Source organism: Lissotriton helveticus, chromosome 12 (assembly GCF_964261635.1).
Source record: "Lissotriton helveticus chromosome 12, aLisHel1.1, whole genome shotgun sequence".
Classification (NCBI taxonomy): Eukaryota; Metazoa; Chordata; class Amphibia; order Caudata; family Salamandridae; genus Lissotriton; species Lissotriton helveticus.
In genome coordinates, this window is record NC_136073.1 from 247,488,806 (window position 1) to 247,516,266 (window position 27,461).

The 27,461-nt window shown below is 48.5% G+C and overlaps 1 protein-coding gene across 1 annotated transcript in view; it reads right to left on the bottom strand.

Annotated features, from left to right (window-relative positions):
- The window catches only part of FANCA (FA complementation group A), a 674,778-nt gene that overhangs the window by 527,042 nt on the left and 120,275 nt on the right, over window positions 1-27,461 (bottom strand). The window contains exon 9 of the mRNA XM_078671408.1: window positions 20,096-20,129. Within this exon, the coding sequence (XP_078527534.1) occupies window positions 20,096-20,129 (34 nt within the window). The remainder of the gene's footprint in view (window positions 1-20,095; window positions 20,130-27,461) is intronic.

Genomic DNA, 27,461 nt, shown 5'->3' on the forward strand with positions numbered 1-27,461 from the left:
CCAGATCCTCAAGTGTAGGGGATGCTTGCCAAAGACCCCCTTATCAGGAGGGATCTAGACCAGTAAATGTAAGAGACGGTTGTCAAATACCTCCTTATCAGGAGATGCCGAGACCTTTAAGTACAGGAAACCCGTTCATGAAACCTAATTATGGTGAGGGACCCAGTATGACGCATCCAACTGCCCCGAATTATGCCCCAACCTTGACTCCGCAAATAGTACATGAAACAACCCTGGAAAGAGTACTGCAGAAAAGAGAGCGAGAGGCTATAGCTAAACAGAGAACAGAATTAATTCAGAAAATTTCCCAACTAGATACAAGTCCTGAAGCCTTGACAATTCCAGTAACTATTGGACCAGTGGTTACATTGTACGGGGATAAACAGGGGTGTTCAAAGACTCCAATTATTACCCCAGCTGTAGTGCAGCCTAGAAAAGAGCCTTTAATTGTAGATGACCAAGAAAGTGAATGTGAGTCTGTGATTTCCTTAATGGATTTACCGATAAGAGAACCAGAAAGGGGTTCAAGAAAGAAGAACACTCCTTTCAGTTCAGGAGAAGTACAGACAGAGTCAGCTTCTTGTACTAGAAGTGCTACCGTAGTGACTCCTGATGAAATTGAGAGATGGAGTCGAGAATTAGAGAAACAAAATCCCCAGTCAAAACCATTAGATATTTACAAATTGAGAATAGAATTGGAAGAACTGATGGCTGGAAATGTGGGGTTAGACAGACTAAATACCTTTTCTGAGGAAGAGTTGCTGTTTATCTGCAAGAGTATCACCCGTAATACCAGGGTGTTCCATGAGAAATTAATGGACACCGCAGCTAGTAAGGGTATAGATATTGGGAAATCAAAAGCGTTGCAAAAACCCTACAGAGCAGAGTTTTCAGACAAAGATTTAGAAAATATGAATGTGTCCGGGAAAAAGGTACAGATCAGAGAATTGTTGAACCTGTTGCAAAAATGGGGAGAACTAGAAAAATGGAAAGCCAGATGGGCAAGGAAAAAGGAGGAGATTAGATCAAAACAGATGACTTCTGAGTATGTTTTAAAAGAAGCTGACAAGCCAGAGCTATTATATCCTATGCGAGAAGTGCCAGGTGGAAAGTGTGTGCATGTTCCATGGTCCCGACAGGATATTGTGTCCTTTACAAACGATTTCCCTAAATTACGAGAGAAACCTGTAGATTGGTACCGGCAGGTTGAGAGGTTTGTGAAGGTACAAAAATGCCTGTGGAAGGATCTGGATGGGTTTTTCGATATTGTAGTTACTGTAGATTTGTGGACAGAATGTAAAATTGCTATTGATTGGCCTAGTAAGGAATTCCCGAGGGACCCTATCACAGGGGCTCCTTCTGATGATGTAATGAAAAAATACAATCAGGTAATGTTGCATCTAAAGGGAAAAGTGCCTGCAAAAGAAACTGATTGGACCCGGATAGATAGAACTACCCAGGATAGAGATGAAACTGTGCATTCCTATTATGAACGACTGTTACAGGTGTTTAAAACATACAGCGGCATAGATAACATTGAGATGAAGGACATGACCCATTTTATTTACAGGTTTGTATCAGGTTTAAGACCTGAAATTTGCCAATGGATCAAAGACAATAAAATCTGTTGGCAGTCTAAGAAAATTGACGAGGTGTTAAGATATGCCAAATATTGCGAGGATGAGATGGCTGACAAACGAAAGGCTTTAAAGGAAAAGGTCATGTGGGCACAAGTAAAATTAGCCGAACAGCAGGAAAAGCAGTTGAGTAAAATGAACAATAATACCCAAAATCAAGGTTCTGGGGGTGGAGGGAAGCCCAAAGTAAAAATGAGCCGAGAGGAGGGCAAAAAGAAGTTCCCCTGTCACGGGTGCGGACAGATAGGGCACTGGAGAGACGAGTGTCCATACGCACAGAATGGTAACATCCAAATTAATGATTTAAATCCACAGACGCCGAATGAAAAACCAAGAAAGACCCAGCAACAGGTAAAACAGAATCAGTTGCCCCGTGCACCTAGACCGAATTTTAAGGGCAAAGCACAGCAGGGTGAAGACATCGAGGTGTGGGGAGGAAAGGAGGATAGAAATGCAGCAACTTCGCAATTTCTGATGTATGATACCTTCCTCTGTGATGAACCTTACTGATGGTTCCTGAGGGGGGAGGACGAGGAGTGCGTACTTGGCGCCTCCTTGCCGGTAGACCAGTCAGGGCCATACATTGAAGGAAAGGTTGAAGGAAATGATGTCACCTTTCTGTTGGACACTGGGGCTACCCGTTCTACTGTAAGAACAGCAGACGTTCCAAACCTACCCCTCTCGGGAGAAGCGATCCAAGTAATGGGCGTATCTAATCAATTGATTAGTACCCCAGTTACCTATCCCTTGGAGATTACAATAGGGAATTTCAAAGAAATGCTTAGATTTGTTGTCTGTGATTCCAGTCCTGTAAACCTATTGGGACGTGATTTGTTGTGCAAAATGAACTGTACCATCTTTTGCACACCAAAGGGCGTCGAAATACAAACCCCAGACGAAGATGGAATATACAAATTAATGCTAATAAGACCTGACTCAGAAATTAAAAGACTGACAATACAAGACTTACCTGAAGAACTCCAACAGACAGTGAAACCAGAAGTATGGGATTTTACTAGAAAAGATGTAGGATTAATGGCGAATGTTGACCCAATTAAAATAGCCATAAAGGAAGATGAAGTTTACCCAAATACTAAACCATACAAAATGAGTGCAGAAGTGAAAACGGGAGTTGCCATTGAAATAAAAAGATTGCTAGAAGCAAACATCATACAAGAAGTGTTGAGTAGTCCTTGTAACTCGCCCATAATCAGAATCAAGAAACCTAGTGGGAAGTACAGGGTAGAGCAGGACCTAAGAAAAGTAAATAAAATCGTTGTTCCTTGCTGTCCCATTATTCCGAACCCAGCAGTGATCTTGTATCAAATCCCATGGAATGCTGAGTGGTTCACCGTAATTGACTTATGTCACGCATTCTTTTCAATCCCATTGCATCCAGACAGCAAATTTCTATTCTCATTTGAATTCAACAGTCACGTGTTCGTCAGGAATCGCGTCCCTCAGGGGTATACAGAAAGCCCCTCAATTTTCAATCAGATTTTGAAAAAGTGCCTTGAATCCTTGGTTTTACCTGGAGAATCAGTTGTGGTGCAATATATAGACAACCTCTTGGTGGCGTCTAAAAGTCAGAAAGACTGTGTTGTTGACACCATTGCCTTGCTGAACCACTTAGGAGAAGGAGGACACAAAATATCACCTGACAAACTACAGTTCTGTACTTCTTCAGTAAAATATCTGGGGCACCAGATAGAGAAGGGTATCAGGAAAGTTACTTCAGAAAGAATTAGAATAATTCGAAACATGCAATTACCCAATTACTCAGAAAGAGATCAGAATGTTCCTTGGAGTTGTAGGATACTGCATACAATGGATTGTGGGATTTGCAGTCCTATCAAAACCTTTGATAAAAATGACAAAGAAAGGAGCAAAGGACCCAGTGGAATGGGATGAGGAAAGCATGACAGCATTTACTAAATTACGAGAATGTCTATGTACAGCCCCCGCATTAGGAATGCCTGATTATTCGAAAGAATTCGCACTGTTTTGTGATACACGAGACAATTGTGCACTGTCAGTCCTAACTCAAGAGCATGGTTTGACTAGACGTCCAGTAGCATACTTCTCTGCTACCTTGGATCCAGTGGCTGCTGGATTGCCCGGATGTCTGAAAGCAGTGGCTGCAACTTGCATGAGTAACAGAGTGAATCCATCATTATGGGACATCCGGTAACTGTGTATGCTCCACATGTAGTTGTAATCTTACTAACCAGAACTAAAACCCAGTATCTCACACCTAGTCGGCTGACTAAATATGAAAGGATCCTGGTGGGTGCAGCAAATGTAACCATTACTCGGTGTAACATATTGAATCCAGCTACCCTATTACCAAATTCACTGATTGCAGAAGCAAAGGGAGAGGTCGAGCATGACTGCATTGACCTGACTGAGTTTAGTACCAAACCACGCCCAGATATCAAGGAAATGCCCCTGCCTGTCGAAGATTACGAGCTGTTTGTAGATGGCTCATGTCTGAGACATGAGGATGGAGGCCTAAGTGCTGCTTATGCTGTAGTTACAATATCACGTGCCGTAGAAGCATCCTATCTATTTGGTGTAAAGTCTGCACAAGTAGCCGAATTGATTGGCTTGGCAAGAGCCTGTAAAGTTGGGAAAAATAAAAGAGTAACCATATATACTGACAGCCAATATGGTTACGGGGTTGTGCATGACTTCGGCCAATTATGGCTGCAAAGAGAGTTCCTGACTTCTTCAGGTACTCCCATCAGAAATGGAAAAGTGGTACAGGAATTACTGGAAGCAATCCAGTTACCAAAAGAATTGGCAGTGGTCACGTGTGCTGCTCACAAATCTGGCGATGACAATGTGACAGCGGGTAATCGATATGCTGACCAATTGGCCCAACATTGTGCAAGACATAAAATGTCAGTCAATATCAAATTGGGGGGAAGCGGAAACAGCTGCCAACTTATGGTGTTTGAGAATGTACAAACATGGGAGGAAGTGAGAGATTTACAGAATGCAGCAGGACCAAAGGAAAAGAGAAGATGGAGAAAGTTTGGTTGTCAACAGAGGAACGAGGATGGTGTCATTGTTTGCTCTGATGGTATGCATGTGTTGCATGACAGCTTGCTTGCTCCTATGGCCCGGTTAATACATGGAGATGCACACATTAGTAGGGATGCCATGGTTCGTGTTTTTAAACAGACATGGTTCAAATCGAAATTCAGGAAAGTAGCAGAGGCACTCTGCCAGAGGTGCTTGACATGTCAGCAATACAATGCTGGGAAGAAAACAGTAGTTTCACTGGGTAAAATTGGGAAAGCAAAAGGTCCTTTTATAAGATTACAAATTCACTTCATTCAGTTACCCCCTTGTAGAGGAATGAGATACGTCCTTGTCACTGTTTGCCTGTTTTCAAAATGGGTAGAGGCTTACCCGGCAAAGAAAAATGATGCCATCACTGTGGCCAAATTGTTATTGTGAGAACTAATACCTAGGTACAGTTTTCCAGTCACAATTGAATCAGACAGAGGTGGGCATTTTCAGAATGAAATAATAGGTCAGATTTGTGAAGCATTCAAAATTACTCAAAAACTGCACTGTGCATATCTCCCAGAGGCTTCTGGAGTGGTGGAACAACTGAATGGCACTATCAAGTCGAGACTAGGAAAGATGTGTGAATCTACTGGCATGAACTGGATAGAGGCTTTACCTCTTGTCCTAATGGGAATCAGAAGTATTCCAGACCGAAAAACAGGCCTAAGTCCCCATGAGATCCTGATGGGAAGAGTAATGCGACAAGCATGGGTACCAGGACACAAACTTATAAGCATTTCTGATGATTTGGTACTAGATTACTGCAAGCAACTGGGTGACCAAGTGCGTTCTCTCTCTCACCAGATTGGGGAAGACGCCGTCGCCAGGCCAGCAACTCCAGTCCATAATCTGAATCCAGGTGATTGGGTGGTACTAAAGAAACACACCCGTTCAAGTTGCCTTGCACCGAAGTGGGGAAAACCAAGACAAGTGATTCTGGTAACCACAACAGCTGTGAAGTGTGCCGGTGTGCCAAAGTGGATCCATGCAAGCCATACAAAAAAGGTAACGAAGACGAAGAAACTGACGCTGAAGGTTGTCCAGCTGAGGGGTCTCCAGATGTTGGTCCTGAAGTAGCTGATGACGAACAACCGAGCACCAGTCAAGATGAATGGATCCCAGTAATCGACCTGACATTCGATCCAATAAGAACCAGAAGCCAAACATACTCAGACAGAGAGTGGAATAGTGAGGAGGAGACAGGAATAGAAGGAGATAATCAGATTATCGAAATACATGTCAAATCTGATGAGGAGGAAGGTCATATAGGGACAGAACAGGTTATCAACACACCTCCAAGAACTCCTGAAACTGAAAAGGGACAGATAAGAATTAGGGCGAAAGTTCAAGCGGAAGAAAATCAAAGGTTCGAAGTGCTTGAACAGGATCAGATAGAAATAGACGAATGTGTTCAGGACACAGAAATTGAAATGTCCAAAAGTCAAATCCAGTACATACCTGAACAAGGCCAGCTTAGCAACCAGGCAGAAGAAACTGAAAAAAGACCTGGGACTAGTCACATAGAAAGGGAAGAAGAAGAAGCAGAAGTGCCACAACAGAAAATAAAAGAGCATTAGAAGAAAGTCAAACAACAGTGCCAGTTAAAAGATTCAAGAAAAAGAATAGAGAACCAAGGTACATCAAAAGACTGAGACTAAGACTGAAAACAGTAGAAGAGAAGCTTGAGCAAAGAAAACAAGGCTCCAGTAAAACAGAACAAACTGAAGAGAACTCTAAGCGGAGGAGTGCCCGAATAAAAAGACTGAACGATAAGTATCAGGATCCTGAATGGACTTACCTGGTGTTGGAGGAATTAGAGGATCTTGATATAAGTGACGAAAGTGATGAAGAATTGACTGCTAACCAGTCTACCGAAGAAGAAGAGCCAACCTGAAGTTGCCCTGTGTAAGCAACCTGTGCAAAGTTACAAAGAGGGGTTGGAAAGCTTCTTTTGAGCGAAAATGTCTGATTCCAATGTGAATGGAAGACCTAGACGCAATTGTTGTAAAACATGCTGCAAAGTATGTGTATGTAGTGTAGCTTTAGTATTAATATTATGGATAGGACTAACAATTACTATTCCTTATATGATGAGTAAAGATACTAATATTGACTCTACAAAGACTATGACAAAAGACACGGAAGAGCTGACACCACAAAGTGTAGAAGGACATGAGAGAGCACTTAGCATTAGACAAACTAAAATGGACTTAGAAGCACCAGATGAGGAAGGACTACATTATCACGGAATAAAGAACAGGACTCATTTAAACGTATTAGCAAACCTTTTAGTGTATTATGTAGAAACCATGGAAATAGAAGACTGTTATGTTTGCATGAAGCTACCTACTTCTGTAGCTGAGGGAGTGACATACCATCACTTGCCACTAACATATGGAATTTCTTGTAGTATTTTAGCTAGCTTATTCTACAAAAGAGGACCGTTACAGTACTATTACTCTAACTCAGTCGTGATATTTTCGGAACTTCCTATACGTGGAAATCTGAACCCTGTACATACCAAAAGTGATGTCACACGTTATATGGGAGAATATTTTCTGACTATAGGTACCATAGATCTAGGTGAAGCACATAGAGATAACTTGACCTGTTCATTACATGAACAAGAGAAAATGTTTCTAAACATGGCAGAGAAAAGAAGAGAAAGTTTCCAAAGAAAGGCGAATGATAAAAGGCAGAAAACTCCTAAGTGGGCTGAAAACATGGGAAGCACCTCAAATGGTGGAGCTAATCCTGCTTTGTTGCTGGATTTCGAAAGAAAAGGGAAACTTTGTCTTCACCGAGAAAAGACTAGTTATCATAATAACATTTTCATTGGTTCCAGTCAATGCGAACACAATTATAAGGTAATTGGAGGTTGGGGTTTCAAAAATGGGTCAGAACCTGTGTTTCCCGGAATTTATTACATATGTGGAAACAAGGCTTATTTCAAATTGCGGGATCACTGGTATGGAAGCTGCTATTTCGGAATTGTCTTCCCGAAAATATACCATGTGAATGAAATTGCTGGAAGCAGTGAAAACACTAATGGTTTAGTACGTACTAGAAGAGAAAGTATAGGGGAAATAATGGGTGATATATTTAGTGCATTGATACCTGCAGTGGGAGTGGTTCTGAACACACACAAAATTTGCAAATTGTCAACAGTAGTGGATCGGTTATCTACTGACACTGCTGGTGGATTTCTGATGATCAATACCGAAATGGTTGCGATCAGATCTATGGTTTTACAGAACAGGCTTGCTCTTGACACTCTATTGGCAAAAGAGGGCGGAGTCTGCATAATGTTGAAAGCGCAACATTGTTGCACTTGCATACCTGACAAAAGTGTGGAAATCAAAAGGTATGTAAGGAACATTACAAAATTGGAAAAAGAGCTCAAACCACTGGAGGTTGACAGTGCCTGGAAGACTTACTGATGGTCTCTCCGCTGTAGGTCATTGGTTTTCCAATTTAGGTAAAGGTTTTTTGATTAAGGTACTGATGCCAATTGCAGGAATAGGTTTGATCATATTCCTCATATTTGTCTGTTGCAAATGTAGCAAACACCAGAAGAACTATACTGTGAACAAGAGAGGAGTGAAACGGAATGTGGATGAACTTGAATTAGAGGAACTGAATAATCAGATTTATAAAAGGGTGAAAAATTCTCACCCTAACAAAGAGACCAAAGAGAAGTTGAATCGAAAGTTGGAAGAGATTGAATTGGGAAAAATTTAAGTTGGCATCTGATTCTATTATTTTTGTGATGATAGTAAATATCATCAAAGAGGGGATTGATGGAGCAAGGATTCGCACGTTACGCGACTTGCTTGTACTCATGAACCTCGAATAACTATAATGAATTAATTCAACATGTTTGTCTTGCTAATTTCCCCGTTATTCTGACATTTTGGGTGTCCCAGAGACGCTTGCATATGTGTTTATTAACCTTAACAAACGCTTGTCATTAAAATGGCCGCTGCTTGGCGGGGTTTTCTTCGGCGCATGCGTTGGTCACACTCACGTGACGTGACGTACTCGCAGTTCTGGTGGGAAATGTTTGCTCACGCGCAATACAGATAAAATGGCCGCTTTGTTTTCTCATATGCTCCGTGCTTGCAAAGCTGCTTTCGCAAAGTTGTTTGTTCCGCATTTACCCTAATGCTATAGTTATTATAAAGTAAGGGGTATAGAGTAGCTATTCATGGTATACAGTGTGTTCATTTTTTCCTGTATTTCTAAATTGTTTTCGCTTACTTTTCATGTATCGCATTCTTTGGGGCCCGAGGAACACTCGTGATTCCATATTGAACAGCCTTTCTGCGCATGACAATCTTCTGCCGGTGGCATTGAAACCTTGCCAACCTGAAGTCCCAGCCAAGATGTGCCTGGGAAGATGCACCTTCGCCTAGCAGAAGAAGCTGAACTGTTCTCAATGTATCATAATTCATAGATGCGCTATTGTAATGTAGAGATTTAGGTCATGGGAACCCCAAATTCAATAGGCGGTCCCAGATCATGCAAATTAAGTCTTGTAGAAATGAAATGTGGTTGGTGTGTTGACCTATCCTACTTGTGGACCAATCGAAATTGGGGATTCTTACACTTCATTTGGGGGGTGGTACACTGACCCGAAAACAGTATAACTAGCCTAGGTTTAGCTAGAGAAATCGTCCGACTTGTCCGAATAGCTGACCTGTCACTGACCCAACGCACTCAATAGGTGACTGATACAGAGGGCTGCGGAGCACTCTGTCCGAAATTTCTAGAGACTCAAGGGGTTTTGTTGAGAGACCTTAAGTGCTGGCGGAGCACTTTGCTGGGGAATTCGATAACCCAATCGGGGTTCTGACTGATAGCTACAGAGAGGGTGGAGCACAGGCGTTGCTTCCGAACTGCGGGTGCTGGTCTTACCTTGGTGGTCCTGTCCTGATCCTAACCTGGTTTTCCTGTCCTGTCCTGGGGTGTCCATTCTGCACTTACTGGCCTACTGGCGACTGTCCGTCCGTGGGGTTTCTCCCGTCCTTAACTGACCCGTGGCCAGGGTTGGTCTTCACACCATACTAGGTAAATATAGTGCTGGAAAGTCTACTCTGCATTTTCTATTTTTCCTTTCTTTTGCTTTAATAAAGTCATACTCGTGCATATTTGAATTTCCATGCTTTCCGCAAACCATTAAATGAAAAGGTCATACATTATCATTGTTTAGTCCCTTTTGTTGACTAAAGTGATGGTACTGGAATTCTAGCATGTTCCACTTTTGCCTTCCCATAGTTATATGGTATGCCAGAGTTCTCGAAATATAAACATAAAGTTATTTTCTATACCCACATCTCGGGGGTATTATTTCAACTGTGACATGCTAGTATGTTCCATAATCTTCCCCGTCTTTAGTTATTCCATTAAATCTAAACTCTGAAATTACTGATTAGCATGTTCCCTGTTCTTACCTTCCTTTAGACTCATAAATGGTTGGCTTGATTTATTTCCTAATGGATATGTGCTCTTTGTAATTTTGGTTATTGATAGTTTAATTGCTGTAAACCTAATGCTTTCAGAACTTGATGAACCCTAGATAAAGGTTTTTAAACTTTCTTGAGTCTGTGGTCATTATAGGAGTGCAAAGAAAATTACAATAGTTGGTATTTTGTATCTGCCTTTCTTTTACAGCTAGCTCCCTGATCCATTGTGGTCATAGGTACCCGTAACAGTGGATTGGTAAGTCGGGTACGGTAGGAATAAATAGGAAGGAACAAGGGATACTGGTAGTAGAGTGTAAGGTTCACCTGATTAATAAATATTGGTAAATTGAAGTTTATGGGCCCGATATGTATATGGTAAAATTGTTGGTCGGGTGACCTGCGCGCTCTATCAACACAACATAAACAACACACTTCCAACCACACACAGAACAGTGTAGCTTGTCGTCGAGGCAGAGCTTCAGGTGCCCGCATAAGAGGAGCAAGTATTAAATAAATGCTACAGTACAATACAATGACTGGAAAAGCTTCTTCAGAACACTCCTGAGAGTCATTCATTGATGTACCACCATCAACAACAGGACTCATTACTACACCATAAGGTGTTCTGCTGTTAAAAAGAAATCCTATTCTAATTCTTAAGTTTCAGACTAAATGAGACCTAGAAGGAGCTTACATTTTAATGTAAAATGCGTGAGGAGAATGAAGGGCTGTGAGGTGGAATTGTGTGGAGCTGGCAAAAATAAGATCTATGTCCTGTTGAGTAAATAAAGCTATTTATTACTATCATACCAGCAAAGGGAAAGAAACGTCCTTACAGAGCAGTCAGCAATACCTCTGACTTCCACTGGTCTACCCATGGACAATCGAAGAATGTTTATCACCACTTGTTATCTTCTAGTCTCCTCATTACTGAACTAACAATGTAACTGCTACCAAACACCTGTCCCCTCATGTCCATTCCCACATTCACACACTCACCGCTCCCGGGCTACCGAACACCTGTCCCCTCATGTCCATTACCACATTCACACACTCACTGCTCCAGGAACACCTGTCCCCTCACGTCCATTACCACATTCACCGTCTCACCGCTCCCGGGGCTACCGCACACATGTCTCCTCATGTCCATTACCACATTCACACTCTCACAACACGTGGGTCTACCGCACAGATGTCTCCTCATGTCCATTACCACATTCACACTCTCACCACACCTGGGGCTACCGCACACATGTCTCCTCCTGTCCATTACCACATTCACACTCTCACCACACGTGGGGCTACCGCACACATGTCTCCTCATGTGAATTACCACTCTCACCACACCTGGGGCTACCGCACACATGTCTCCTCATGTCCATTACCACATTCACACTCTCACCACACCTGGGGCTACCAAACACCTGTCCCCTCATGTCCATTACCACATTCACACTCTCACAGCTCCCGGGGCTACCAAACACTTGTCTCCTCATGTCCATTACCACATTCACACTCTCACCACACCTGGGGCTACCAAACACCTGTCCCCTCATGTCCATTACCACATTCACACTCTCACCGCTCGTAGGGCTACCGAACACCTGTCCCCTCATGTCCATTACGACATTCACACACTCACCGCTCCCGGGCTACCGAACACCTGTCCCGTCATGTCCATTACCACATTCACACACTCACCACTCCCGGGCTACCAAACACCTGTCCCCTCATGTCCATTCCCACATTCACACACTCACCACTCCTGGGCTACCAAACACCTGTCCCCTCATGTCCATTCCCACATTCACCGCTCCCGGGGCTACCGAACACCTGTCCCCTCATGGCCATTACCACATTCACACACTCACTGCTCCAGGAACACCTGTCCCTTCATGTCCATTACCACATTCACACACTCACTGCTCCAGGGGCTACCGAACACCTGTCCCCTCATGTCCATTACCACATTCACACACTCACTGCTCCATGGGCTACAGAACACCTGTCCCCTCATGTCCATTACCGCATTCACACTCCTACAGCTCCCGGGACTACCACACACCTGTCCCCTTATGTCCATTTACCATATTCACACACTCACCACTCCTGCCGCTACCAAACACCTGTCCCCTCATGTCCATTACCACATTCACACACTCACCGCTCCGGGCTACCGAACACCTGTCCCCTCATGTTCATTACCATATTCACACACTCACCACTCCTGCTGCTACCAAACACCTGTCCCCTCATGTCCATTACCACATTCACACACTCACAGCTCCCGGGCTACAGAACATCTGTCCCCTCATGTCCATTACCACATTCACACACTCACTGCTCCAGGGGCTACCGAACACCTGTCCCCTCATGTCCATTACCACATTCACACACTCACCGCTCCCGGGCTACCAAACACCTGTCCGCTCATGTCCATTACCACATTCACACACTCACTGCTCCAGGGGCTACCGAACACCTGTCCCCTCATGTCCATTACCACATTCATAATCTCAAAGCTCCCGGGGCTACCGAACACCTGTCCCCCCCATGTCCATTACCACATTCACACTCACACCACTCCCGCCGCTACCAAACACCTGTCCCCTCATGTTCATTACCATATTCACACACTCACCACTCCTGCTGCTACCAAACACCTGTCCCCTCATGTCCATTACCACATTCACACACTCACCGCTCCCGGGCTTCAGAACACCTGTCCCCTCATGTCCATTACCACATTCACACACTCACTACTCCAGGGGCTACCGAACACCTGTCCCCTCATGTCCATTACCACATTCACACACTCACCGCTCCCGGGCTACCAAACACCTGTCCGCTCATGTCCATTACCACATTCACACACTCACTGCTCCAGGGGCTACCGAACACCTGTCCCCTCATGTCCATTACCACATTCATAATCTCAAAGCTCCCGGGGCTACCGAACACCTGTCCCCCCCCATGTCCATTACCACATTCACACTCACACCACTCCCGCCGCTACCAAACACCTGTCCCCTCATGTTCATTACCATATTCACACTCTCACCACTCCTGCTGCTACCAAACACCTGTCCCCTCATGTCCATTACCGCATTCACACACTCACCGCTCCCGGGCTACAGAACACCTGTCCCCTCATATCCATTACCACATTCACACACTCACTGCTCCAGGGGCTACCGAACATCTGTCCCATCATGTCCATTACCACATTCACACACTCACCGCTCCCGGGCTACCAAACACCTGTCCGCTCATGTCCATTACCACATTCACACACTCACTGCTTCAGGGGCTACCGAACACCTGTCCCCTCATGTCCATTACCACATTCACAATCTCACAGCTCCCAGGGCTACCAAACACCTTTCCCCTCATGTCCATTACCACATTCACACACTCACCGCTCCCGGGGCTACCGAACATCTATCCCCTCATGTCCATTACCACATTCACACTCTCACCACTCCCGGGGCTACCGAACACCTGTTCCCTCATGTCCATTACCACATTCACACTCTCACTGCTCCCGGGTCTGCCGAACACCTGTCCCCTAATGTCCATTACCACATTCACCGTCTCACCGCTCCCGGGGCTACCGCACACATGTCTCCTCATGTCCATTACCACATTCACACTCTCACCACACGTGGGGCTACCGCACACATGTCTCCTCATGTCCATTACCACATTCACACTCTCACCACACCTGGGGCTACCGCACACATGTCTCCTCCTGTCCATTACCACATTCACACTCTCACCACACGTGGGGCTACCGCACACATGTCTCCTCATGTGAATTACCACATTCACACTCTCACCACACCTGGGGCTACCGCACACATGTCTCCTCATGTCCATTACCACATTCACACTCTCACCACACCTGGGGCTACCAAACACCTGTCCCCTCATGTCCATTACCACATTCACACTCTCACAGCTCCCGGGGCTACCAAACACTTGTCTCCTCATGTCCATTACCACATTCACACTCTCACCACACCTGGGGCTACCAAACACCTGTCCCCTCATGTCCATTACCACATTCACACTCTCACCGCTCGTAGGGCTACCGAACACCTGTCCCCTCATGTCCATTACGACATTCACACACTCACCGCTCCCGGGCTACCGAACACCTGTCCCGTCATGTCCATTACCACATTCACACACTCACCACTCCCGGGCTACCAAACACCTGTCCCCTCATGTCCATTCCCACATTCACACACTCACCACTCCCGGGCTACCAAACACCTGTCCCCTCATGTCCATTCCCACATTCACACACTCACCGCTCCCGGGGCTACCGAACACCTGTCCCCTCATGTCCATTACCACATTCACACACTCACTGCTCCAGGAACACCTGTCCCTTCATGTCCATTACCACATTCACACACTCACTGCTCCAGGGGCTACCGAACACCTGTCCCCTCATGTCCATTACCACATTCACACACTCACTGCTCCATGGGCTACAGAACACCTGTCCCCTCATGTCCATTACCGCATTCACACTCCTACAGCTCCCGGGACTACCACACACCTGTCCCCTTATGTCCATTTACCATATTCACACACTCACCACTCCTGCCGCTACCAAACACCTGTCCCCTCATGTCCATTACCACATTCACACACTCACCGCTCCGGGCTACCGAACACCTGTCCCCTCATGTTCATTACCATATTCACACACTCACCACTCCTGCTGCTACCAAACACCTGTCCCCTCATGTCCATTACCACATTCACACACTCACCGCTCCCGGGCTACAGAACACCTGTCCCCTCATGTCCATTACCACATTCACACACTCACTGCTCCAGGGGCTACCGAACACCTGTCCCCTCATGTCCATTACCACATTCACACACTCACCGCTCCCGGGCTACCAAACACCTGTCCGCTCATGTCCATTACCACATTCACACACTCACTGCTCCAGGGGCTACCGAACACCTGTCCCCTCATGTCCATTACCACATTCATAATCTCAAAGCTCCCGGGGCTACCGAACACCTGTCCCCCCCATGTCCATTACCACATTCACACTCACACCACTCCCGCCGCTACCAAACACCTGTCCCCTCATGTTCATTACCATATTCACACACTCACCACTCCTGCTGCTACCAAACACCTGTCCCCTCATGTCCATTACCACATTCACACACTCACCGCTCCCGGGCTACAGAACACCTGTCCCCTCATGTCCATTACCACATTCACACACTCACTGCTCCAGGGGCTACCGAACACCTGTCCCCTCATGTCCATTACCACATTCACACACTCACCGCTCCCGGGCTACCAAACACCTGTCCGCTCATGTCCATTACCACATTCACACACTCACTGCTCCAGGGGCTACCGAACACCTGTCCCCTCATGTCCATTACCACATTCATAATCTCAAAGCTCCCGGGGCTACCGAACACCTGTCCCCCCCATGTCCATTACCACATTCACACTCACACCACTCCCGTCGCTACCAAACACCTGTCCCCTCATGTTCATTACCATATTCACACTCTCACCACTCCTGCTGCTACCAAACACCTGTCCCCTCATGTCCATTACCACATTCACACACTCACCGCTCCCGGGCTACAGAACACCTGTCCCCTCATATCCATTACCACATTCACACACTCACTGCTCGAGGGGCTACCGAACATCTGTCCCATCATGTCCATTACCACATTCACACACTCACCGCTCCCGGGCTACCAAACACCTGTCCGCTCATGTCCATTACCACATTCACACACTCACTGCTTCAGGGGCTACCGAACACCTGTCCCCTCATGTCCATTACCACATTCACAATCTCACAGCTCCCAGGGCTACCAAACACCTTTCCCCTCATGTCCATTACCACATTCACACACTCACCGCTCCCGGGGCTACCAAACATCTATCCCCTCATGTCCATTACCACATTCACACTCTCACCACTCCCGGGGCTACCGAACACCTGTTCCCTCATGTCCATTACCACATTCACACTCTCACTGCTCCCGGGTCTACCGAACACCTGTCCCCTAATGTCCATTACCACATTCACACACTACCTGCTCCAGGGGCTACCGAACACCTGTCCATTACCGCATTCACACTCTCACCGATCCCGGGGCTATCGCACACCTGTCCCCTTATGTCCATTACCACAGTCACTGTCTGACCGCTCCTGGGTCTACCAAACACCTGTCCCCTCACGGCCATTACCACATTCAAACTCTCACCGCTCCTGAAGCTACCAAACACCCATCCCCTCATGTCCATTACCACATTCACACACTCACCGCTCCCAGGTCTACCGCACACCTGTCCCCTCATGTTCATTATCACATTCACCGTCTCACAGCTCCCGGGCTACCAAACACCTGTCCCCTCATGTCCATTCCCACATTCACACACTCACCGCTCCCGGGGCTACCGAACACCTGTCCCCTCATGTCCATTACCACATTCACACACTCACTGCTCCAGGAACACCTGTCCCTTCATGTCCATTACCACATTCACACACTCACTGCTCCAGGGGCTACCGAACACCTGTCCCCTCATGTCCATTACCACATTCACACACTCACTGCTCCATGGGCTACAGAACACCTGTCCCCTCATGTCCATTACCGCATTCACACTCCTACAGCTCCCGGGACTACCACACACCTGTCCCCTTATGTCCATTTACCATATTCACACACTCACCACTCCTGCCGCTACCAAACACCTGTCCCCTCATGTCCATTACCACATTCACACACTCACCGCTCCGGGCTACCGAACACCTGTCCCCTCATGTTCATTACCATATTCACACACTCACCACTCCTGCTGCTACCAAACACCTGTCCCCTCATGTCCATTACCACATTCACACACTCACCGCTCCCGGGCTACAGAACACCTGTCCCCTCATGTCCATTACCACATTCACACACTCACTGCTCCAGGGGCTACCGAACACCTGTCCCCTCATGTCCATTACCACATTCACACACTCACCGCTCCCGGGCTACCAAACACCTGTCCGCTCATGTCCATTACCACATTCACACACTCACTGCTCCAGGGGCTACCGAACACCTGTCCCCTCATGTCCATTACCACATTCATAATCTCAAAGCTCCCGGGGCTACCGAACACCTGTCCCCCCCATGTCCATTACCACATTCACACTCACACCACTCCCGCCGCTACCAAACACCTGTCCCCTCATGTTCATTACCATATTCACACACTCACCACTCCTGCTGCTACCAAACACCTGTCCCCTCATGTCCATTACCACATTCACACACTCACCGCTCCCGGGCTACAGAACACCTGTCCCCTCATGTCCATTACCACATTCACACACTCACTGCTCCAGGGGCTACCGAACACCTGTCCCCTCATGTCCATTACCACATTCACACACTCACCGCTCCCGGGCTACCAAACACCTGTCCGCTCATGTCCATTACCACATTCACACACTCACTGCTCCAGGGGCTACCGAACACCTGTCCCCTCATGTCCATTACCACATTCATAATCTCAAAGCTCCCGGGGCTACCGAACACCTGTCCCCCCCATGTCCATTACCACATTCACACTCACACCACTCCCGCCGCTACCAAACACCTGTCCCCTCATGTTCATTACCATATTCACACTCTCACCACTCCTGCTGCTACCAAACACCTGTCCCCTCATGTCCATTACCACATTCACACACTCACCGCTCCCGGGCTACAGAACACCTGTCCCCTCATATCCATTACCACATTCACACACTCACTGCTCGAGGGGCTACCGAACATCTGTCCCATCATGTCCATTACCACATTCACACACTCACCGCTCCCGGGCTACCAAACACCTGTCCGCTCATGTCCATTACCACATTCACACACTCACTGCTTCAGGGGCTACCGAACACCTGTCCCCTCATGTCCATTACCACATTCACAATCTCACAGCTCCCAGGGCTACCAAACACCTTTCCCCTCATGTCCATTACCACATTCACACACTCACCGCTCCCGGGGCTACCAAACATCTATCCCCTCATGTCCATTACCACATTCACACTCTCACCACTCCCGGGGCTACCGAACACCTGTTCCCTCATGTCCATTACCACATTCACACTCTCACTGCTCCCGGGTCTACCGAACACCTGTCCCCTAATGTCCATTACCACATTCACACACTACCTGCTCCAGGGGCTACCGAACACCTGTCCATTACCGCATTCACACTCTCACCGATCCCGGGGCTATCGCACACCTGTCCCCTTATGTCCATTACCACATTCACACACTCACCGCTCCCGGGGCTACCAAACATCTATCCCCTCATGTCCATTACCACATTCACACTCTCACCACTCCCGGGGCTACCGAACACCTGTCCCCTCACGGCCATTACCACATTCAAACTCTCACCGCTCCTGAAGCTACCAAACACCCATCCCCTCATGTCCATTACCACATTCACACACTCACCGCTCCCAGGTCTACCGCACACCTGTCCCCTCATGTTCATTATCACATTCACCGTCTCACAGCTCCCGGGGCTACCAAACAGCTGTCCCCTCATGTCCTTTACCACATTCACACTCTCACTGCTCCCGGGGCTTCCGAACACCTGTCCCCTCATGTCCATTATCACATTCAGATTCTCACTGCTCCTGGGGCTACCGAAGACCTGTCCCCTTATGTCCATTACCACACTCTCACTGCTCCCGGGGCTACCGAACACCTGTACCCTCATTTCCATGACCACATTCACATTCTCATTGCTCGCATGGCTACCGAAGACCTGTCCCCTCATATCCATTACCACATTCACACTCTCACAGCTCCCGGGGCTTCTGAACAGCTGTCCCCTCATGTCCATTACCACATTCACACTCTCACTGCTCGCGGGGCTACCGAAGACCTGTCCCCTTCATGTCCATTACCACAATCACACTCTCACCACTCCTGGGGCTACCAAACACCTGTCCCCTCATGTCCATTACCGCATTCACACTCTCACTGCTCCTGGGACTACTGAACACTTGTCCCCTCATGTTCATTACCAAATTCACACACTCACTACTCCTGGGGCTACCGAAGACCTGTCCCCTTATGTCCATTACCGAACACCTGTCCCTTCATGTCCATTACCGCATTCACACTCTTACAGCTCCTGGGGCTACCACACACCTGTCCCCTTATGTCCATTACCACAGTCACCGTCTCACCGCTCCTGGGGCTACCAAACACCTGTCCCCTTATATCCATTCCACAGTCACCGTCTCACTGCTCCCGGGGGGTAAATAACGTTTACCGTGAAACTTTTTTAACGTAGGGAATCACAACGCTGTGCAGGACTGGCTACAGTGTATCCATTTATCCACCCAGCCAGCCATCTATCCAACCGTTTGTCATGCATCCATCAAATCAGCTCTCTGCTCTTCCCTTTATCTCTACCCTTTTGGTGCGGCGTTCATTAGAAGAGAGTTAAGTGTGTATCTTCCTCTCTATCCTTTTGGTGCTGCATTCAATAGAAGAGAGTTAAGTGTGTATCCCCAGCACCCTCTAAATAAGACCATCCAATTGCAGGACTAATGGTGCAACTTTGAATGTCCATCCCATATATGCCTTCATCTGCTACGTTACTGCGATAACTTCAAAATGGGTATTCCTCCTATTAACTCTCCACGTTCACTAATGCAACATCTTTATGTTTTTTATCTGACCACTATAGAAGTTAAAAAGTTATTTTACAACATTCAAACAACTGCTCCCCCTCTCCCCCGCTCCACCCTTGGGCTTTGCAGTCCTGCAAGGGCTTTTTCCACAGCTCTCATACCCAACAGTCCACTGAGCACAACCAATACTCACAGCATAGCATATGGTCCAGAACAGCGAGGGACACCTGCAGAGGACGAAGAGACAGGGCACAGATTGGTACTGAGAATCTCAGGTCACTCACAGAACAATGTTCATGTCAGCAGATCAGTATTCAGTCCCTGGACACTATCACAGGCGGGGATCAGGGAGGAACAAGATCATCAGAGACTGAGATTTCACAAACACTTTGACTACAAATAATTCTGCAACCAGGAGGACAAGGACAAACTGAGTCCCTGGAAGACTTGAACGTTGACTCCTAAATGTACTTACAGATGAAGTGGCTCAAATCTAGGAGGCAGAGGTGACAACAAAGAATTCTAAATTGGTGGGATTTACTAAAGATGCGGCCCCTTAAGAGACAAAGACAGGTGGTCAGAGAATGAAGGGATGCATATTGCCCTAGATGTACTTAGAACTGTGATTCCTATTTGTCAGCATGCACAGCACAATCCGGACCCACAGGAGGTGAGGAGCCAGTTGGAGAAAGGAAAATTACCAGTGAATATAGGGCAGATGGATTGCCTTGGGCCCATGCCAAATGATCAAGGGTGTACTTATTCAGCGGTGTAAGGAGAGATAGTCGGGAAGAGAACTGCCCCAGCCTTTCTTACTGAGCAAGAAGAATGAGGATTTGACTCCATCACCAAGAATCTATAGGCCATAGTGTGGGTAGAATTCTCAGATACTTTCCAAGAACCAGCTGAGCACAGTGCAGACAGAAAATATAAAACTTTGTCATCAGACGCAAAACAGAAAAAGGAGAACTTGTGTTTTCTAAACAATATTTTTTGCAAGAAGAGTGATGCTTGTTTCTTTTCTAGATCATACTGCGCAGTCTTGGTGTACCTGATGTCCCTGCCATGCGTGTGGGTGCCTGTGTCCGAGTGGAGCTGTAAGGGTGTGGGAGCCCCCAACCCCAAAGTGACCACCTGACAGCGCACACTGACACTGTTAGGGACATCCTTTGGCTAACTCAACTAGATGGGATTACCAAGCACAGACTATTTTTGAATGTGCTCAAATGAGACTGAACTGAACCAAGCATACTTTTGAATTAAAAATGTAAAAAGATATAATTTTAAATACAGCAGGAGGGCTGTATATATTTACACAGTCAGGACTGATCGAGGATATTTTTATTAAATCCAGCATTGCAGGGGGGCGTGGCCAAGCACGGGCTGAAGATGTCCGTGTAGGATGAGGGCTCTGTCGCCCGTCCTATCCCGCAGCAATCCGGATTAACAATCCGCTATATCCCTCGACAGAACACGAGACTGGAACGCTAGCAGAGCCCATCCCGCCAGTTCCGAGGTTTGGAGGAGGCCCAGCAGAGGAGTTATCATGCTCGGAAGTCTCGGCCTACGACTAGGCCTGAGGCCGGGGCGTCCAGTGGCGAGTCTGCCCAGAGGAGGGATCCGGCCGGCACCTGGAGACTTGGCGGTGGCGCCGTGGGCCCGGGAACAGTCAACGGAGACCTGCACAGCGTGTGGCCCGGGCAGGGAGGTTACCGCTGCTCGGCGGAGGTGGCCGCGGTGCCTTCTCCGGTGCGGCAGACGGAGGGGAGAACTGGGGCGAGGCGGGGCAAGCCGGCCGCGAAAAGCAAGATGGCGGCGGCTCGTCCCTGAAGTCGGACGCTCTCTGTTGCCCCCCTACCGTGTTTACCATTGACCCACCCCGGGGATACCGATACCGAGACTTGCGCCAGGGCCTGCGACCCGAGGCCCCCTGCTGACTGTGGAACCTGGAGTGGCGCTCCTGGCAGCACATTGCTGCACGGCGGTGGCGTAATGGCCCAGCGCACCGACTGACACCATAAGCGAGGTCCTGAAGACTGTGGGGGGGCCATCACCACAAGTCCGGATTGCCGCATTTGAACTGCTGGGGAGGACCGCTCGCCACCGCTCTTGACTGTGGGACCCTGTGCTGGCGGAGCGATGAGTACTCAGAGGCTTGTGTGACCTGGGGCTGGCTGCGGTGCCTGGTCCCTGAGTAATAACGGGGACAAAGATGCTGCCTGTGCGGAGAGCCTGGGCAGTGGCCTAAGGGGACAGTGCTGAGCAATCTTCCCTGCAGGAATATTTAAGCGGCACCTGCCCATTACACCTGGGAGGGAGCTGTGGAGCCGGTGGTGGAGACTGGGTCCTGTTGTGGAGTGACAGGGAAGCAGTGGGGCGCATGGTGGTGTGCGCGGCTGAGGCACCGGCTGTGAAGTGGTCAACGACGACGGCGCATCCCCAACAGTGAAGAACATCCTGCGCAGTCCGTGCCTCTGCCTTCTTTGCCAGATCGCAGGGGGAGCCTCGGCGTCCTGTCCAATATAACCTGCTGCATTTGTAATTCTTCCGGCTGGAGCGGTTTGGAGCTGGTCGGGATGGATCGCGCCAAGACCACGGGGGCCCATGGTTCCAAAACCACGCAGTCTAACAAGCTGGACCGGTATACCATACCTAAGGAGGCGCAACAGGCCAGAGCGCCCAGGGACTCCGGCTGCGGGGGACTGGGCGAAGAGGAGCAGGAAATCTCGCTCAAAGATGTCATGACCGCCATCACTGGGGTCAAGACCTCTCTGGACACCGTGGCTATCGAGGTAAATCTCATCACAGCTGACAAGGGCAAGCTCAACGAAAAGGTTAAGTAAGTGGAACTCACGACGGCTAGCCTGGTAAATGATGTTGCACAGCTCCAGGGAGCATTTAGGGAGCTCCAGGAGTTCTGCAAGTTTACTGACCTCAAATTGGATGACTACAAAGGCCGCCTGCGTCGGAACAACCTGTGCATTCTTGGGGTTCCGGAGAAGTCCTTGGGGCAGGCACTGGACCTTTTCGTGGAGGACCTTATTTTAAAACACTTGCAACCAAAAGGCCTCATTAATTTCCTCGCCATTGAACGCGCCCACAGAATCCCGGGAGGCCGTCCGAAACCGGGCGCCCCCCTTTGGCCCATGATGGCGCGGGTCCTAAACTTCCACGACAGGGATGTTATCCTCCAACACTCCAGAGATGGTGCCCCCGTGCGCTACGAGAACTCGATATCTCATTTTTTCCGGATTTTACCCAACGGGTGCAGCGACAAAGACGGTTGTTTATGTCAATCAAGCGTGTTCTTCGAGATTAGGGCTTGAAGTATTCCATGATGTTCCCGGCCTGTCTCCGGGTTGAGGCGGATGGGCGAGCGTAGTTTTTCGACCACCCCGAGGCAGCAGCAGACTGGGCCGAGAGCAAAGGTGCAAGGAGCCAGGCCGATCAAGGTGGAGGTGGCACCGACAATAGTCAACCGGCCTGAGAAGATGCCCGCCCAGTGGTTGGACTGCACTGTTTGCAGTGAATTGACATCCTCTCAGTGGTCAGACTGTATTGTTTGCAGTGTGGGGTGTGCGATGGGAATGGGTGGAGGGCTCCTTTGGGACTCTGGATCGAGTGGTAATCGATTCTGAAGAGATCTGGGGTATGTGTTTAGAAGGGATATGATGTAGAACTTCTGGGCTTGGGTGGGAAGGACACTGCCTCCCCCCTACAGGGGTTTTTCTCTTTTCTTCCTTGAATTTTTCCGGGGCGACAGGCACTCTGCCAGTTTTTTCATGGGCAGTTCCAGACCCAGAGGGCAGGGCAGCGGGGTGGGGGGGGGGAGTTGGGAGGGGTTGTTTAATTCTTTGGTTGCAATTTGGATCGCATCAGCAGCGGCTATGGATATATTGATTGAGGGAGCAATACTGTTTTTTGTGATGTTCAACAAACTTAGAGATGGCATCGGTCAGGGACAGTGGGGTTAGATTGATGAGTTGGAATGTCAACGGGTTTGGGGACAAGATCAAGCAGCGTAGCGTAGTTCTTCAGTGCATTAAGCGCCAGGCACCTGATATTGTCCTTCTGCAGGAGACCCATTTGATCGGAGGCACACGTAAAGCGTTGCATTGGGGGGGGGATATGTTTTGTTAGCCCACGCAGGTTTCACTACGGGCTCCAGGGGAGTTGGCATATTAATGAAAAAATCCTTCCCCCTCGTGGTGCAGGATACTTGGTCTGATGCGAGGGGAAGGTATGTGGGAGTCTCGGGCACGTGGGAGGGCCGCCCTATCACCTTCCTCTCGATTTATGTGCCTCCGGGCCTTCAGGCCTCCACTTTCAGGGACTTGGGTTTGCTGCTGTTGGAAATCCCGGATGGCATCTTGGTGCTGGACTTTAACTCGGTGGTCACTAGAGATTTGGACCAGCACCCCCCGTTCGAGCTCCCCCGTTCGCACAGCTGATTGCTAAGTTTTTAGATTCCATGGGGATGTCGGATGGGTGGTGGGCCTTTCATCCTGACTCCTCCCAGTATACTTTCCATTGAGGGGCTCACAGGAGTCTATCCAGAATTGGCTATTTCCTGTTACCTGCTTCGCAACTCATACAGGAGACAAAGCATCTTGCCAGAGGCATTTCAGATCACTCGCCGGTATGGCTCCATTTGACGCTTGGTTTCCAATAGGTGGGGCGAGTGGCCCCCATCGATTCATGGTATTTGCGTGATCCCCATATGTGGCGGGAGCTCCTTAAAGCCATTGAGACTTACTTCAATGAGAATGAGGGCCTGGATAAGACCCCCCCAGGTGCTCTCGGAGACATTTAAGACGGAGATAAGGGGTCAGGCCCTTTCTCTTATCTCGGGGAAGAAGAAGGAACAGCACAAGGAGTTGGTGGCACTGGAGGCAGAGGAGGCACTGGAGGAAGAGGTGGGGAGGCTGGAGGCAGATTTGGGACCAGACGTCACACCCGGCAAACTCCATCTTCTGAAACTTAAAGCAACAGGAATACAGGGCGCTAGCGACGGACCAGGCAAGGGCCATAGGCAGAGCAGCTCAGGGCCAAATATATGAGGTAGGCAATAAGTTTGGGAAACTCTTGGCCTGGTTGGACAAGAAGGAATGGTCAAGTAGACTTGTTCCGGAACTTCGCAGTCCTGAAGGTATTCCCCTGTCAGATCCGCAAGTTATAGTGGACTCATTTTCAGCCCACTTCCAGGCTATATACACCACGGTTGCTCCCTACCCGGTTAAAGACTCCCGCCGGCTGATCGCTGACATTACTTTACCCAAACTGTCAGGGGTCGAATGTGACCTCATGGACAGCGACTTAAATAACGAGGAAGTGGAGGCAGCAATCCGTGCTCTCAAGCCGGGCAAAGCTACGGGCCCTAACGGGTTACCGGCCGAATTGTACAAGCTTAAACCTGACAAACTGGCCCCGTACCTGGGAACCATGTACGAGGACTCGAGACAATCGGGCCTCTTGCCTTTGGACCAGCGTACTGCCACCATAGTTACCATCCACAAGGAAGGAAAGCCCAAGACCGAATGTGGCTCTTATAGGCCGATATCTCTGCTAAATGCGGAGCCCAAAATCCTTGCTAAGCTCCTCGCCACTCGCCTCTTGCCGGTGATTGGGACCTTAGTCCATCCGGACCAGTCAGGTTTCATACCGCACCGTAACACGGCGCTGAACCTGCACAGAGTTCACTGGGTATTGAGCAGGACGTCTACTATACTGGAACCGGCAGTGATAGTTTCCCTAGACGCAGCTATGGCCTTTGACACCATTGAGTGGCCATACCTATGGGCTGTGTTAGAAAAACTGGGCTTTGGTCCGAAGTACGTCCAGTGGGTGCAGGTATTGTACTCCCTGCCTATGGCCCAGGTAGTGGTTAACAACAAGAAGTCAGCAACTTGTTTGCAGGGCAGAGGGACCCGGCAGGGTTGCCCTCTGTCCCCCCTGCTGTTTACCTTAGCGCTGGAGCCACTGGCAGCCTGGATTCGTTAAGACTTGATGATTCGGGCATGCATTGGTCCTTAGATTGGGAAGATCGGATTTCCCTTTATGCGGACGACATACTCCTTTATTTGACCTCCCCCAGGAGGTCCTTGAGTGTGATTCTGGACATTTTCGCAACTTATGGAAGGTATTCCGGTTATTCCATAAACTGGAGCAAGTCTCTCATGTTTGTGGTGGCAGGCGAGCCTCGGATCCCGCCGAGTGGGTGCCCGTTACTGAATCGCACCAACGGGTTTACGTATCTGGGTATCTTCCTCTCCTTGGACCATTCTCTCCGCTATTCTGGCAACCTCCAGCCCCCATTGCTCCAGCTGCGCAAAGATATCGCCAGGTGGAAGACTCTTCCCCTCTCCCTGTTGGGAAAGGCCGCCTTGTTTAAGATGATGTCCCTGCCCAGATTTCTGTATGCACTACAGAACTCTATGGACCCGATACCTGCACCATATTTTCGGAAGGTGGAGAGCCTCCAGCGGGATCTTTTGTGGAATGGTAAACCTCGTATTGCCCTTGCCAAACTATCACAGAACTGGGAGTTGAGTAGGATAGTGGAGGTGCCGTTGGTGTTGGATCCCGCGCTTGCGCTTTTAGGATACTCTAAAAAGCTACCCAGGGCTGTGCGCCGTTTGGTAGATATGGTCATGCTGGTTGCCCGGCAGGTGGTGGCACTGTGCTGGATGCGGGGACCGACACCCACTGTTAAACGCTGGCTGCATGATATGCTGTACTGCTGTACGCAGTCGGAAAATTACAATGAATTGCTGCCACCAAGGAGTCGCCCCAAAAAAATTTGGGGGCTATTCAGAGCGCAGACACATGACGGTGTCAAAGGGGCGGGATCTGTGAGGTCGGATTGCCAAGGGGAGGAGGAAGTGCTACATGAGAAGACACGTGAGTAGAGTGGGAGTTAGCTGATACAAGTTGAGGTGGATGGAGTCAAACGCGGAAGGTGGGGGCAGACAGGGGGCACATCAGGGGATCACTGGAGGGGAATAGAGACTGTGTCAGGGGACATGTGCGTTGTGCTGGCTGGATGAGTGACAATACTACCCTGTGGCAATTATGATATGTGCTGAAAGCGCCGCCTGCCCCCGGATGGGGTTGTTGGCATTAAGGCTGTGTACTTACTGGAATGTAGACACTATTCCTACAGCATCTGAACGACGCACTGTGTACGATTGTGTGGGGGGAGAGGGGTTTGAAGTTATTGAGTAGATTATTTGTAAAAACTAATAAAAACATTTTTAAATTTAAAAAAAAGAAAAAAAACTATCACAGAACTGGTATGACGGGGGCATAAGCCTCCCTGATATAAAATTGCACTATTGGGCATCTAACCTATCCTTCATCAACAAATGCACCTATGCCCAGCCCAGTCACCCGGGATTCAATATGGATAGGTGGCTCTCCGGGGGGACCTTCACTAGAGCTCTCTACTCTAAGCCACGGCGCTATCCACTAACGGGCCCCACTAAACATGCAGTGCACGTTTGGCACACTGCTACCTCCCGTTTGGGTTGGTGACGGAAGCTAACACTAGCATAGGGGAC